This window comes from Schistocerca cancellata, chromosome 9 (genome assembly GCF_023864275.1).
Source record: "Schistocerca cancellata isolate TAMUIC-IGC-003103 chromosome 9, iqSchCanc2.1, whole genome shotgun sequence".
Taxonomy (NCBI): domain Eukaryota; kingdom Metazoa; phylum Arthropoda; class Insecta; order Orthoptera; family Acrididae; genus Schistocerca; species Schistocerca cancellata.
In genome coordinates, this window is record NC_064634.1 from 462,812,292 (window position 1) to 462,829,145 (window position 16,854).

The 16,854-nt window shown below is 39.5% G+C and overlaps 1 protein-coding gene across 2 annotated transcripts in view; it reads left to right on the forward strand.

The window, feature by feature from the left end:
- Nucleotides 1-16,854, forward strand: part of LOC126100109 (glycogen [starch] synthase) — a 123,493-nt gene that overhangs the window by 46,134 nt on the left and 60,505 nt on the right. For both annotated transcript variants that reach the window (XM_049910629.1, XM_049910630.1), the window contains exon 6: nucleotides 7,256-7,518. In XM_049910629.1, the coding sequence (XP_049766586.1) occupies nucleotides 7,256-7,518 (263 nt within the window). The remainder of the gene's footprint in view (nucleotides 1-7,255; nucleotides 7,519-16,854) is intronic.

The following is a 16,854-nucleotide window of genomic DNA, read 5'->3' on the forward strand; positions in this document are numbered from 1 at the left end:
GTAAAGGCTAATGGCTTTGGTATGACAAATAATACACTGTCCAGTCACATTAATGTGACAACCTGTCAGAAGCTTGAATAACATCATTTTGCAGTGCAGGAAGGGTGTCAGTGAGATGTTGGAAGGTACAGACAGGGATGTGGAGCTGTACAGACTCAAGTGCCGTGACCAGCTGCACTAGCTTTCTCGGTTGAGGTTCCATGGCACGAACAGTCAGATTGAGGTGGTCCCATAGATTTTCAATTGGATTTAGATGAGAGGCGTTTATTGGTCAGGGGAGTGCGGTAAACTCATGCCTTTGCTCTTTGAACTATGCATGTGTACTGTGAGCTGTGACGCTTTCCTTATGTTGCTGGTAGGTGCCATTGTCTCAAGAAAAACAAACTGCATATCAGGGTGGACATGGTCCCTAGATGTAGATGCATACTTGTGTTGATCCATTGTGCATTCCAGATTGACACGATCACCCAGGGGGTGCCATGAAAAAACATTTCCCCCATCATAACACTCCTACTCTGGAATGGACCTTTCCGATGATTGTTGCAAACTGTTTGCTTCGAGCCATTTCGTGCGGATGCAGTATAAAACATGAATAATCTGAAATGGCCACCTGTTGTCCCTGTAGATATTTGGTTGTGGTATTGGCACGCAAATTCCAGCCTTAATCGCCAGTGAATGGCACTCGGCACGGGTGCACGAACCAGGTGCCTGCTGTGGAGACCCGTATGTAGCAATATTCGCTAAACTGTTGGTTGCCCCGTGCTTCAGCTGGGTGGTTAGTTACTCAACAGTTGCATGTCTCATTGTACACATCTCCCCAGCTGTTGTTGAGTCCTGTCATCTACAGCCGATTTTGGATAGCGCCATTTTTGCTACACACTGTATGCTTTAACTGTGGTGGCACACGAACGGTTTACACACTTAGCAGTTTTGGAAATGATTCTGCCTGTGGCCCAAAAACCACTGATCAAGGCCTTTTGGCAGCAGATAAATTGCACCATTTTGGCATTATGACAACCACTGTACTGTTTCCTGTGTTCCTCATACACACTTGATGTATATCCTATACTCCTTCCAGGGGACTGGTGACCATAGATGTTAAGTCCCATAGTGCTCAGAGCCATTTGAACCTATACTTCTGGTGCTACCAGCTGCTGCATGTGAGTGGTTATGGGATGTTGATGTTGAACATAAGTGGTGAACTGGACCATACTGTGCTAATCTGCAATCATAACGGTGGTGTTAAAAGGTAATGGTGTTAGAAACAGAAACAGTCAGTTTGATGGGGACTTCGGTTACTAGGAAGATGGTGACTATGAGATTAATAAAACTTAGAAAAAATGATAACTTTATTACCAAATGTTTTCCAGTAAAAGTTCATGAGTGCTGAGCCTTTTTAACATTTGCAAACTCTACACTTAGCTGGTGCCTCATACTAATCCTCTTGATCATATCCTCCCATTTGTAGATATAGCGGTAACACATGATATTTCTAGAACCCTCTCAATTAGTGTGTCCACAAGTGGTGACACAAGTAAATTGTACTTCATTTGATCGACAAATGACGTATCTTGATGTCATAACATTTCTTAGCCATTTGTAATATGGTTCTGAATTTATTTTTCCCCATTTGATTGTGACTTCGAACATTTCAAAATACTACTATCCCCAATAAGAATATGCATTAATATATCTGTAATTTGATTTAACAGTTGCGATATGTGCAAAACAGTGCATACTGTTCACAATAGTTACTATATGCTTACTAGAGATGGGCAAAACTCTTCTTTTCATGGATCAGGTAAGGAGTGATCATTCACTGGAATGAACTAGATTTTTTTGTGACTGAGCACTCACCATTCACTCACAAAAATAAGTAAAAGAAACATACATTGCCTTTTTAATTCAGATTACTAAACCTGTATTTTTATCTGATTCGGTCCTGTTTTGAAGGAAGGAGAAATAATTGTGTGTTATGTCCCTAGTAATTTTCATATACAAAAGCTTTAAATTTAGTCTTCTGTAAAAATGATAAATATTAAAACAAAGCCCTAAATACTTTTATCATGTAAATTTTAAGAATGAAGACAGATTCTTTTATATCTTGATACTTTCATTGGAAAAACAATATAAAAATTATAACCACTGTAATTGAAGTGTATTTGCAGTTGGTGTTACCATATATGTTCCCAAAAAGGAAAAATTAATCAATTTGTCATTTATAAATAAAACTTGACACAATTTAGTCAATGCGCATCTCTTTAGTGTCTTAGTGTCCATTTGTCCTGCTTTTGAAAATATTCGTTCACACGCCACCGATTTTACTGTGATACACAATACTTTTAGAACCAACTGATACAGCACTGGTCACAACAATTTTCTTGTTTTCCACCAGTTTGAGAGATTGCTGTCTCTGCACAAACATCCCTCCACTAAAGATTTGTCCACTTCAACAACCATCACACTATATGGGTTGTGACTTGCTTGAAGCTAATAGTTTCGTTGAACTCCTCCCAGACTGAAGAAATCTCTTGTGTCACAGCAGTAAATGGTTGTGAGAAATGAGCTCTGTTTTTTCTTGATGGACAATCAACACTTTCATTTTTGCAGTAGCCTTTGTGTAGCTGTTCTGAAATGATTTGTCATCTGAAAATCCTTGCCTTTGAGTTGGGGGTCCAGTAACGTTGTCTGATGAATCAGTTGGTATTCTTCTAAGTGAAGGCAATGTGTAGGATATATTTTTGTGCTAAAATTCAAATATATACAACTAAACATAGCCATTTCAAATTGTAAAAGCTTAAAGTGAGAAAAATTATATATGGAACATTTTCTGTAATCAGAATTTACCTGAAACCCACAGTTGTGAAATTTGTACCATATATGAAAAGGTCTGAAACAATCATAGTGATTGAGAAACTCACAGAGACAAGCCAGATAATATGTGAGGATTACACTGCTGAAAGATAAAAATTTTGAATAATGTGACATCTGAATTTGGGCTACGCATTGAACAAGAAATAATGGTGCAGATAAAGGCTGGAAAAAATGAACTCTATAGACTGTGATTTAGGAGCTATGAACTTGTCAACTCTTGCAGTGAATAGTTCCAGTGTTTCTCTATTGTTACTATAGAACATAGTTAGCCATCACTTTCCTCATTTCAATGAACTCTGCAATATATTTCAGAATATCAGCATACAGGTCTTCTGGCTCAAGCCAAGCATGCTCTCTAGTTCCCTAAATATAGATTCCACTGTCCTAAGGCACCACTGAAGCAACAGATGAACACGTATAGTAGTGACATACAAACACTTTGACTTATTACTGACTGTGTTACTCACATCCATTAGTAATTAAAACAAACAAGTCAAATATATGTTCATAAATATCAAACAAAACTAGCCTAATGTGTGTCCTCTACAAACCTCCAAAAGTAGGTGGAATAGCCTTTTTCAAAACTGATTTTTGAAAAGTCGATTCGACTTGGAACACTTACATAAATATCTGTGATTCTCTCCCCTGTTTCTTGATAATACAAAATGTGCTGCTTCTGTTTGGATTTTCTCAATGTACTCCATTAATCCTACCTGATAAGGATCCCAGATTGCACAGCAGTACTCCAAAAGAGGACGCACAACTATAGTGTAAGCAGTCTCTTTACTAGACCTGTTAAATTTTCTAAGTGTTCTGCTAATAAAATGCAATCTTTGATTTGCCTGCCTCACAATGTTTTCTATGTATTCTTTCCAGCTTAAGTTGTTTGTAATTGTAATTTGTAGGTGATTAGCTGAATTTATTGGCTTTACATTTGACTTATATATTGTGTAACTGAAGTTTGATTCCTTTTAGTACTCGTGTGGAGGACCTCACACTTTCTGTTGTTTAGGGCCAATTGCCAAATTTTGCACCATTCATATAGCTTTCCTAAATCATTTTGCAATTTATTTTTATCTTTTGTGACTTTACTAGACAATAAATGATAGCATCATCTGCAAACAACCTGAGACAACTGCTCAGATTCTCCTAAATTGTTTATGTAATTAAGAAATACCTTATAGCATTATTCATCAGCTTCATGATAAACTGGTTATTATTTCAATAATTGTTATAGTTTTTGTTGTATATCAAAATTAAATAAGGTACTGCAAGGAAGTTGAATGATTTGCATGCTGCATACCAAATTTGGCTAACATATTGAACTACTCTGTAAACTTGGGATGGGCTGTATAACTGACTCCATTCTTGATATAATGGATTGTGTATAGTGCACTCTGTTCCACTCATCCACCCATATGATAAATTGAGAATGAAATATTCATAACATTCTTGTGTCTTGTAAACAGTTTGAGTTGTTGAAATGAGATTTTGGGAACTGATAGCAGAAAAAGGAGTAGTATGCTGTCATGTGGTTACTGTGCATAGATTCCTTAGCTAGCAGGATATACTAGTAAATACAGTTCTTTTCAATGGAATAATGTAACTTTTTATGGATTATTCAACAGCTGGTGAGACGAGAATTGTTACAGCATCCTAGAAACCAGATGTAGTTTTCAAGATTTGGCTTTTGATGTTAACAAAGGGATTCACAACCACTTTCAGAGTTCTGGAGTCAACTACCAATGTGTGCTGTGGGATTGCCTCCAGCCAATCTGTTTCAGTGTGCCTTTGGAATATGATTTTGCAAATGCTGTAAATCACTTATATAACATACAGAACATTCCAAATGCAGTCAGTGATGTTGAGGAAAAAAGAAATTCATTTAAAATGACCAGAAAATCTGGTACAGTATTTTCTAATTATAAACATTTTCAACCAATCATACTACAAGCAGCAGCAGCAGCAGCAGCAGACGCTCATGGAAGTTCATTATAATTGATGTTGGGGGGATTAGGGGAGGAAATTGAAGCATGGTAGATTTCATTCTTTTAGTGTATTTCAGTTGATGGTAGAAGGGGAGCTTAATGTACTGCCAGACACTCCACTAACAAACGCATCAGCTGTATTGACTTTTTATCCATTGGCGGTGAGATGTATCCATTGTTAAGGTGTTTTATCTTGCATTCAACGGGTTTTAGATCTAGGGAAAGAATATTTAAAAAACACAAAGTAAAACAGTTGCAATCAAGGTTTCCACTCATGCCATTTTCTGAACAATACAACAACTGAAACAGAAGCAGTGGCAACAGCAGTGACTCCGCTTCCTGCAGCAACAGCTGCCAGCATTGCCCAAATGAAGCTGGAGTCACTCTAATGCTCTGGTAACCACACTGTGAAACAGACATGTTTCATTCACTCGGCACTGCTCTCCTTGCAACAGCACTGTAATCACACACACTGGGGAGCACTGGTTTGTTCCACCAGTGCTGCTCCGGTCGTGCCATGCTGCTGCGCTGTAACTGCAACCTCATTAATTTTATGGTGGTGCTAAGTGCTAATCTTACTACAAATTGCTGTCTTTTGGATTTAAGTCTCAGTTGGGTAGATATGAACGGAATCCTTGGAATAAATGCTTTTTTCACTTTATACTTTCCTAATATTTTTGCTTCAGTTTTATTACAAACAATCCTGTTGGCAGAACATCTGCAACTGAGCATTATAGCAAGAGGTTAAAATACTGCTTCAGTTAAATGTTTTCTAAAAAGTTTTAAAAACTTTTAAAAAACATTTTGAAACTGCCAGTCAGGCTAGGTGCTATAAAACCTATGTCAATGCGAAAGTGGCACCAGAAGGTACTGTGGATGACTGCCTGGGTAGGGAATATATACAAGTATCAACACACTTACGTTGTGCTGTGGTCCCTGAGTGCCGTGTGTACCAGGTGCGGTGTGCTGCCTATGAGTGCAGAACAGGGAGTAGCGGACGCAACAAGGAGGCAAATTGGTGATTTGTTTTTTGTGTGTGTTGTGGTGTGTGAAAATTATCTCCCATCTTTTCTATTTCCAGTATGATACCTGAGGATGGGCTTATAACAGTCCAAAACCGGTCATGTGAAAATAAAATAATTTACAACTGAATCGGTATTTTCAACGTCTGCTTCAGTTTTATTGTTTGATAACTGTTCATCACCATTTCTTGTTTTGAATTTTTAAATTAATATTGTCAGCTACTGTGTTTCGTACTGCAAAAATGGCTCTTTCAAATAACTAACTTAAGTAATTTTGGGCAATGTTTGAGAAAACTTTATTAATTCATTTTGGTTGTTACATAAGTCATTTCGAAATTCATTTTGATCAGTTACACAATTAGTGAGCACATTCACTAAGACAGAATGGTTTGCTGCTTCATTGTTGGAAAGTTAAGCTTTCGTATTTATTCTTAATTGTACTTTCCTCTCTCAAAACCAAAGAAATGGTTTCTTCAAACATGCATTGATTTCATCTGCTGGTGTTGATTTTGAAATAATTGGAAGTATTTGCCAAAAGTGTCTAGAATGTGCAAGTAATGCACTTCCCATTAATTCGGGATTACATTGGAGATCTCGAACAGTCTAGAATCTTCTGGAAGATTCTATAACACTATCGAACATTCTAAAACATTCTCCAACATCTTGGAAGGAACATTTTAGTCAGTCTTGGCTCCTTCAGCACCCTATTCCAAGCTACTTCACTGTCTTCCCATAAGAAGTCCATTGGTGTAATGCCCTCTTCTGACACCCATATCTTAGAACCCAATCCCTCCAGTCCAAACCACCCATGTGGATGGGAGGGGGGGGGGGGGGGGTGGAGGGCTGTCGTAGCATATAACATCCTTGTGGCTGCGGCAGTGTGTGGCAGAGTTATAATGACATGCACAGACAAAGCACACTTACATTTATGATGATGTTGACATATACAAATGTCCTCTTTAGACAGCCACATATTCATAACTAATTCCTGAAGTTACAAAACAAAACCTTTATGGATGGGGGATGGAGGGTTGTCACACAATATAGCCACCATGATGCTGTAAAATTCACTTGCAAAGTTTTGACAGGGATTTATCACTTTGAAAGTATCAGTGTTTCTTCCATGTTTTGTTTTAATTTTTAGTATTTTTTCTTTCTGACATTAAGTACACAACAAATTGTTTATTTTGAATTTTATTTAAGCTCTGTACACAATTTTAATGCTATCATACTCATCTTTGCTTAACAATTTTTACAGAAAAACCATTTAGCAGCTTAATATTGAAAGATTTAGACTCTGAGAGAGAGGACTTAGATACTGTATCTGTTGTTTCTTATAGCGGACAATAATAGGTTGTTTGCTTTGAATAGTTCAACATTGACGAAGAAGCTGGAAAGCGAAATATTTATCACCGATACTGTCTGGAACGAGCAGCTACTCACCTTGCGCATGTCTTTACTACTGTGTCCGAAATCACGGGACTTGAAGCTGAGCACCTCTTAAAGCGAAAGCCTGATGTAATTACTCCAAATGGTCTTAATGTCAAAAAGTTCCTCGCTCTCCATGAATTCCAGAACTTGCATGCTCTGTCAAAAGAGAAAATACATGAGTTTGTAAGAGGACACTTTTATGGGTGAGTTGAACTTCTTCATTCTCTTACATGTTTTGTGTGTTGTGTTGTGTTGTTGTTGTTGTTGTTGTTGTTGTTGTTGTTGTGTGACACTTTCCTTATTTATTCATTGTATATATTTTCCAGAATATTTCCTTCTTTATTCATTGTGTGTATTTTCCTACACATTTCAGTGGTTTGATGTAGTGAAAAATGACATTTTGGAGATGAAGGCTGATACCCCGTATTCATAGTTTCTTATATCCTGCATAGTTCCTTTTCAAGTACCTTTGCTTCAGATCCATAACATTAGAAAAAAATATTTGTGCATGTAGCTTGCAGTCTGTACATTCTCTTAATTCCTTGTGCATATTTATAAACTAGCTGTTTTCTTATAACTTTTCATAAGCATGCTGTGCTAAAATTAACCATTTATCTTTCTAAATCATTTTAGTGAAATAATCCAAACAAACTGATAATGGCACACAATCCGATATGATACATTAGTTCTTAAAAAAAAATCATGCTTAGAGATGTTAGTTAGCTGTATTTCATTTTTAATAACTTGGTCACATACCTAGCATTTTTATAACTAAAAAATATGACTACGGTGGACATAATTTCATACCAAACAAGTGCCCTTTTTTCTTGTTTGATGGTTATTTGTTCAAAGTGTCATATAAATATAGTCATTATCTTGTCTCTTGATCATACAGATTATTCATATTTCACGTGAAGTTGGAGTGATTCTTCCTCTCAATACATACTCCATGGAAAGGATGTATTTGTGCCCTCATTTAATACAACTCTCATCCTCAGATGAAGACCATCATGCACTCATATATTCTCATCTGCACAGCCAATCACTCCATCTGTTTCATCCATTCATTATTTGCAAAGATTGTACTTCACTGGATGAGGTGGAAGCCTGAGGATCGTTGTGGTACACTGTATGGAAACCACAGACCAGCCTAATTCACTTCTGCTGCCAAAAAGGTGTACGGTTGCCTCAAGGTCTTCGGTTACTCCTTCGTCCTAATGGTTGCTCGAAGTGTCCCAATGTACAGATTGCTGTAATGAGTTTAGCATGTCAGAAAATAACGGACAATGACATTCTTAAGGAAAAGTTACCATAATAGTATGTGTTGCTAATGAAAATTTAAAGATGATAGGACTGGAGGCAATGTGACATCATTTCAAGGAGCTATTCATTGAAGAATGCAATTTGTGATATAATTAAGAGGTATGTGTGAAAATTCTCGCCATGTTAAGGAGGGAGGTGAAAATGAAGTCAAAGGAATTGTTTTACATAGGTATGTGTTTTTCAATCATGCAAATGCATCATCAAATAATGAAAAATCCTAGATGGAGTGATGACAAAACTACTGACCATACGGAGGACATGTTGAGTCACAGAACTCTCTGCGCAATATATCCTAAGTTTCTGAAACACCCTGACCTCAACCTTCATTAGTCCCTGTCCTTCACCCACGTATCCCCTTCCCTGTTCCCACCCCAGGACTACACAGCCATCTATTCCACCATCACACCCACAATCTTACACTTTCCCTCATCCATGCCCTGCTATCCCTCCCCTTCCCTATCACAATCTTCTTCTTACCCCATACCACCCATGGATTGCTTCTCCCAAGAGGTACAGTTGCTGTGCACATCTGGCCTCAGCAGGCAGAGACAGTGGTTGGTTTTGTGTGTGTGTGTGTGTGTGTGTGTGTGTGTGTGTGTGTGTGTGTGTGTGTTTTATACTTTAAATGTTAGCTGTGCAGAATAGTTTTGTTTATGACTTTTTAATGTGGTTATGTTGTGTGAATTTTTGCTGCCAATTAGCAGTCCAAAACAGACATAATAAAGAAATAATGTGTGCTAAAAGTTTACAAGGAGGCTGCATTGGCTCAATGTAGGGGAGGGGGGAGTGGGGCCGCAGTCGGATGGAGCACACCATCGGAGACTCTAGCAAACATTTGGGATTTTCTCACAATGAGCCAATCACCATCTCAGTCTATGTCTAATAAACATAAACAGAATGAGGCTAAAGTTTCAAACAATCTCCCAACTGCACTTCGGTTCCTCGTGGTATCGCATACTGGAGGGGGTCAGTCCTTTCCTACAGTTAATCCACTTATTATTCACAAAGATGTTGATACAATTGCAATCCTTGTGAAATCCTGCTCTTGTTTATGTAATGGAACTTGACTGTTTGAGACCAGTTGTGTTTTTCAGGCCGAACAATTGCTTGCAACTTTGCTCCTCCATAGTTATGCTGTTCGTGTCGAGGCCATCGAATGCTGAATTCGTTGTGTGGTGTTATTTACACTGGGCTCCTCAATGGTCTGACTGGAGGAGAAATCCAAACTTCTCTCTCTGGTCAGGGTGTCACTGCAGTCCATCGGGTAATGAAAAAGGTTGATGCAACCTGAGTGCCTACACGCTCTCTTCCTCTAGTTTGATAGAGCAGTGCTTCCACCAAAGATCAAAGCACACTATGAAGCCATCTTAATCTGACCATACATTCCAAACAGTTTCTTTGCTACCAGTGTCAATGTTACAGTTATATTCACATGTCCTGCAAAACATGGCCAAGTGTGTAACCTATGGTAGAGTTGCCCACAAGGGTGATCGGTCACCTCCTCCTCTCTGCTGTCTCAATTGCAGTGGTGACCATGCACCCTCATCATTAGAATGTCCTTTGTATCTTGATGAGCACGCTATCCAGGAGATCTGGGTGGAGGAAAGAGTACGTTACCCTGTCACTCACAAGTTGTTGTTTAGTCAAAAGACCTGCATTTTACCATCTGGCACTTACAGTAATGTTCTTGCTATGCCTCACTCCATGGAGGAAATGGGGACATGGATTTGTAAACCCAAATTCAGCACTGCAATTGTAAAATTGCCCAGTGTCACAGTAGCATTCTCATCTTCTCCTCCAGCTGTGCAACAAGCCACAAAATCTTTGCCCCCAGCAGCAAAATCACCTGCTTCACAACTGGCAGGCCAGAAAGGGCAGAAAGAACACTCCCTCATGCCAACAGATATCCGAGTCATCATCTGCCAAATGCAAAGATTCTAAGAAATCAAACGAACGGTCTTCTCCTTCCTGACTCGAAGAGCTCTTCAGTGTTGTTGCCGCATGATACCGTCACCTGGCCGGCCTCCATTTCACTGGTGCATACTGCCTACCATTTTTTTGTCCTGGACTCCACAGGTCGACCCAGAGAGAATGCTGACACCTCTGTAGATCTCAAGAAACAGGATCCTCCAGCCTCTACAATCTGTAGCAGTGAGTCTTCAAAGGTTGGCACTCAGCAGCTGCTGAGGTGACAATTCTTCATTGGTTCCCTCATCGTCAGCTTCAGCCTTGCTCTATCACCTTCAGTTTCATGACCTTTGTGCAAAACTTTGCGATAGTCCTTTGTGTACATGGGTGGCTGTCTGATTGGCAGTGGTGTTGGGTGTGCCTTCGTCATTGGCACCGACATTTTTTGGTATTGGCTTCCAGAACGCTGCTCAGTATTTACAGCAGAGCTCTCCACCCTGTATCAGGCCTTGCAGTACATCCGGCAACACAGGCTTTCCAATTGCTTCATCTGCTCTGACTCTCTCAGTGCTCTTTAAAGCCTCTGTGTGCTGTACGCTGACCGTGCCTTAGTGCAGTGGGTCCAGGAAAGCTCACTTGCCCACTCTTGATGGAGCCACTGTTATGTTTCTGTGGGTCCCTGGTCATGTCAGTCTGACAGTAAATGAGGCTGCTGACACTGCTGCCAAGGCTGCAGTCCTCGTACCTCAGCACAGTATCTCTTACATTCCCTCCAATGACCTCTGTGTTGTCGTCTGTCAGCAGGTGGTGTCACTTTGGCATCACCACTGGCCCTCTCTTCATGAGAACAAGCTCCAGATCATTAAGCCTCTCCCAGCAGGTTGGAAAACCACCTCTTGGCCCTCTCGCCATGAGATCATTTTAGCTAGGGTGTATATCACGCACTGTCTTTTTAGCCATCACCATTTAAGTAGTGCTCCCACACCACTTTGTGCTCATTGCACTCAACCTTTGACAGTCTGCCAGTTCCTGACGAAATGCCCGTTTTTTAACCACTTACGTTTTCGTTTGTGTTTGCCGTCCGAGTTATAGGCCGTTTTAATGAAAGACACGTGGACTGTTGACCATGTTTTACTTTTTATATGTCATAGCAGTATGGCGAAGACCATTTAATTTTTGGTTCAGGACCTCCATTTCTCTATGGCATGTTTTCAAGGCCTTTCTCCACATCCCTGTTTTTAGCTGTCTTCTCTTCTATCAATTGGAATTAACGTGTAGTCATTTTTAACTCCTTTCCTTGTCTTCATTTTTCTACAGTTCTGCCATGGGTGCGTATGATCCTAGTTGTTTTTCTTGTCTAAAAAAAGAAAAATATACCCCCCTCCCCCCCCCCCGGATGATGCAGCACCTTCCTATTGCAGGCAAGCACTTTCTCCTTGATATATACAATCAAATTTGGACAGATGACACATTTCTCAGACACTAGCGTGAAGCTACTGTCATATCCCTACCTAAGTCTGTTAAGGACAAACACTTCCCTCTTATCTAGCACCCCCTTTCTCTCACCAGCTGTTTTTGCAATGTGATGGAACATGGCCGGTTGGTATGGTGGCTTGAATCTTGCAATCTACTAACCTCTGCAGAATGTACATTTCGAGTGCGATTCTGCAGTTGACCATCTTGTCACTTTGTCAATCCATGTTAAGAATGGTTTTCTGCAGAAATATGAGACTGTGGCCACATTTTCTTATTTGGAGAAAGCCTATTACACCTGCTGGAGGACTGATATCCTCCGTACTCTATACACAAGAGGCTTCTGATGCCGCCAGCCCTTTTTCCTTCAGGAATTTTTAAAGAACAGTTTTCGGGGTATGTGTTGGTTCAGCCTTGTTGGACACCTTTATCCAGGAAAACGGGGTGCCTCAGGGCTTTGTCCTAAGTGTCGTTCTCTTTGCTATAAGCATTAACCCCATTATGACCTGTCTCGCTCTGGGCATCTCCGGCTCCCTTTTTGTCAATGACTTTGTTCTGTATTGCAGACTCCACAGACGTGTCTCCTTCAGCAGCGTCTTCAGTGATGTCTACTGTATTTACTCGAATCTAAGCTGCACTCAAATCTAAGCCGCACCTGAAAAATGAGACTCGAAATAAAGAAAAAAAAAAAATTCCCGAATCTAGGACGCACCTGAAATTTGAGACTCGAAATTCAAGGAGAGAGAAAAGTTTTAGGCCGCACCTCCAAATCGAAACAAAGTTGGTCCATTGTTATATGAGACAATTTAGGTCGAATGAATGACGATACAGCTACAGTAGTTTGGTTCGAGTCGTAAGCTTAGCAGTTAAGCTTTACCACGTAGCCATTGCTACGCGTCAGGCGCTCCGTCCGTATTTACACGGGTACCCTTCCTTTTTCACTTGCTTCGTCTGGTTTGAATCGATTGCTTATTTTGCTTTGATCTGATAAGTGCCGTTTTCTTTTTTATAGGTGTTTACGTCATTCTAAGCTGAAGATGCATTACTGTACTGTGTCATGCATTGTTTGTCGCATTCTGATAGTGCGTGTTTACGGCCTGTCGCCGCTCGCGGCAAGGCTTGGTTTCGTGCACACTACCGCCGCTTACAATAAAGAGGAATCGTCTCATTAGCGAAACAATGGCAAGAGACTGCTTTTTATTGTTACTTACACTGCTGCTTTCTTCGATAATGATCAACAAGAACCAAATAATAGACTGCGTATGATAGAACACGTTCTGAACGAGAGTTAGGCGAAAATTTTTCTGCATTTGAAAATCTTTGTGGCCGCTTCTTTAGTACATCAAATTCTGCACAGAAATTAGAGCCATCTTAGATTTAAAAATCTAGTCAGTTGCCGTGCTTCATTTCTCACTGTATCACTATTAGGCATAAGAATAATACGAATATAAACATGACACGATACGTATATTCTTCCGCGTTTGCTGTTGTCTCACTCTAATTTCGTAGTTTATTAGGCAGACAGGATTTAAATAAGATAGCAGCAAACATGAAAGAATACATGGCAAAATGTTTATATTCGTATTATACTTATGGTGAAGAGAATACTGCATGTAATTCACATTTCATCAGGCTCCTATTAGCAACCATCTCTTCTCACAGGTAGGAAAAAATTCAGAACGTAGAGTTGGCCATTTTGACAAACATCCCAAACAGTCTTGCCAGTCGGATTTTCGCAGTACATTGAAATTCTGCTACATTCAAAGATGAACAATACGGAATTTGTATTTACTTCGTTGGATAATGTATGAAAATGAAAATGCAGTGGTCGAAACTCGGGGTGGAGAAAAAAAAAGCTCGTCTTCCACCTTTTTTCAATGTATTTACTGACGCAGAGGTTTTGGCGACAGTATTTATCTTTGTGCCTACAAAGCATGCCTGTGTAGCGCTACATATATTCGATGGCAGAAGTTACTTGTGGCGGCACCTACCAACATTTTTCAGAACTTCCGCTTGCTTCGCACTCGATTCTAAGCCACAGGCGGTTTTTTGGATTACAAAAACCGGAAAAAAAGTGCGGCTTAGATTCGAGTAAATACGGTAGATCATTTTTACTTGTGGAGCATTGACAGTGGCTTTTGCTTTTCCACTGACAAACTCATTTGAATTTCTGATGATGCAATGGCTTTTGTCCACTGTCTTTACATTTTGGGCCTGTTGCTCTTCCATTTGCTGAAACTAGGAAATTCCTGGGGCTCATGCTTGATAGAAAACTGTCTTATCTGGCCACATGCTGTACACGGATTCTCAATGTCTTGTATGTCCTAAGCAGTACTTCCCGGGGAGCCGATTGGATAGCCCTCCCCCATTTGAACCCATCCCTTGTCCATTCAAAACTACACAATGAATGTTTTGTTTATGTGTCTGCATGTCCATCCATTTTACGCCATGTTAATATGATCCACCACCATGGAATCTGTTTAGCCACTAGCACCTTCTACACTAATGTGGTTGAGGGTCTCTGTGCAGAAGCTGCTGAACAACTGCTGTCATACTGCTGTGATGTTCTCCTCAGTGGATACACGTGCCATTTGTCTGCCATGCCCGGCCACCCATCCTATGCCGCTTCCTTCAATGACCCCCTTGACTAGCAGTGTGGAGCGTGTCCCCTATTACCTCCCAGAGTTCGCTTTTGGCTATTGCTCTGGCAGCTTAACTCTCCACACTACCTCCCATGTAAAATAAATTAATTTAAATCTACTAGTCATGTGAGGGAGAAAAGATATGGGAAGAATGTCTTTCTGGTTATTTGAGAAAATATTCTGCTATAAATTCTGTTACAAAGCTAATGCATATTATTTTGTGGTATCCAGAACATTTCATTACTATTGCATGCTAACAAAACTTTATTTTTATATTTTTACAACTTGGTATATATTATTATATACTCTAGTTTGCATTATGCATGTGATTTTTTGTTCATAAAAAAGTTAATTGCCATAGAACATAAAAAAATGATTGAAATACACCACAAGAACACTATAAAACAAGAGTAAAGACTTCTATAGTCTATGAACACATCATGAAATGCCTTAATAATGGCTATACTTCACAAAAGGGTCTCAGAATGTCTGCAATTACTTTGTGCAGTTATGTTCGTAAGCAGACATTAGATATGAAACAAACTACTTAACACATATTGTACCCAGAAAAATTCAACAGCAAGGCCAGTATCATCAGCCAGAACACATTCATCTGGGACATCAGGCCATTCAAAGATGACTCCTCAATTTTATGTTTTCTTTTAAATTTCTTGTGTGTGTAAATCATTGATGTTGGTGATCTGACAGATATTACGTTACACAATTTTTTATGCAGAAATTGACTACAACACAAGTACCAGTTTTTATAGAAAATTAGTATCCTCTATTTCATCCACAATTGGCATAACAACTTATATATTAGGTAAACCTCTATTAAATTCAGAATTGATATTTCCATACATACGGTGATATACATATGTGGTGCTGTCTCATGTAGCTGGTGAATTTGAACTAATGCACATGTGCTATGGTACTTCACTGTGCTTCATGTACTGCAAGGATAACATTCCTTGCACTTTCTGAACATTTTTCCATTTTTCCTCAAGACCAAAAAGTAAGGCAAGCAATTTATTCTGTAGGAACATACGAAATGCGTGGTTTCCTCACAACCCTTCATACAACCTTTGCAGATGTTTGTGCACTAGTAACATGTTCCTTCCTGTGCAATGCACTCGGCCATGCAGTCCTTACCATCCTCTTGACATCACCTCCAACTCCATCAACAGCACCCTTTCTGTGAGCTGTTGCAAAGAAGCTTGAGTCAGTGGGAAATCCAAAGTCTCCTTAATTATGCAAAATATTATCAAAAATTAATCTATTTTTTAACTGAGGTCCTGCTCCACCCGTCCAATAATGACAGAAAGTGACTTCGTGGCCCTGCTGTTGAAAATCTGTTAAAATAGCATTATGAAATGCAACAACAGTGTACTTGTCTCAGTTTGTAGAGTCAGAAACAATACTATGATAGTACGAGGGTCATCCACGAAGTAAGTTCCATTTCTATTTCTATCTCCGGCAGCACTATGATCGCAGTTCTGAGCATGCGCGGCAGTTACTCTGACTCAAGGAGAAGGCATGTGTGCCATTTTCAGATATCTGCTGCCAACGTGCGATTTGTAGTGCTTCTTTATAATGTCTGCCGTAATGGAAAATGCCACCACATGTGAAATCAGATCTGTGATTTGTTTTCTAAATGCAAAGAAAGTTAAACCAAAGGAAATTCACTAGCAAATCTGCGAGGTTTATGGACAAACTGCTACGAGTGATTCAGTGGTTAGAAGATGGATCAGACTGTTCAATGAAGGATGTGATCAAGTTCACGATGAAGAATGAAGTGGACACCCTTCTGTGGTCCTGATGAACTGGTTCACAAAATTGAAGAGAAGATTAATGAAAAGAAGTCCTAGCGACTTTCATCTCTTCTTACACCTAAAAATCTGCCTTTGATGGTTAACACTTCAATGATGACTACGAGCTGAAAGAACATGTTACCACATGGTTGAATACACAAGTGGCAAGCTTTTATGAAGAAGGCATTCAAAAACTTGTGCCACGCTGTGACAAGGGCTTACAAAATTTCGGAAGCTATGTAGAAAAGTAGTTTAACAGTTGTAGATTTTTGTACAATAAATATTTTTCTGTATCTGTGCACATTTGTTTTATATAACCAAACGGAACTTATTTTGTGGACATACCTTGTATATCACAGCTGTGAACAATGTGACACTTTCA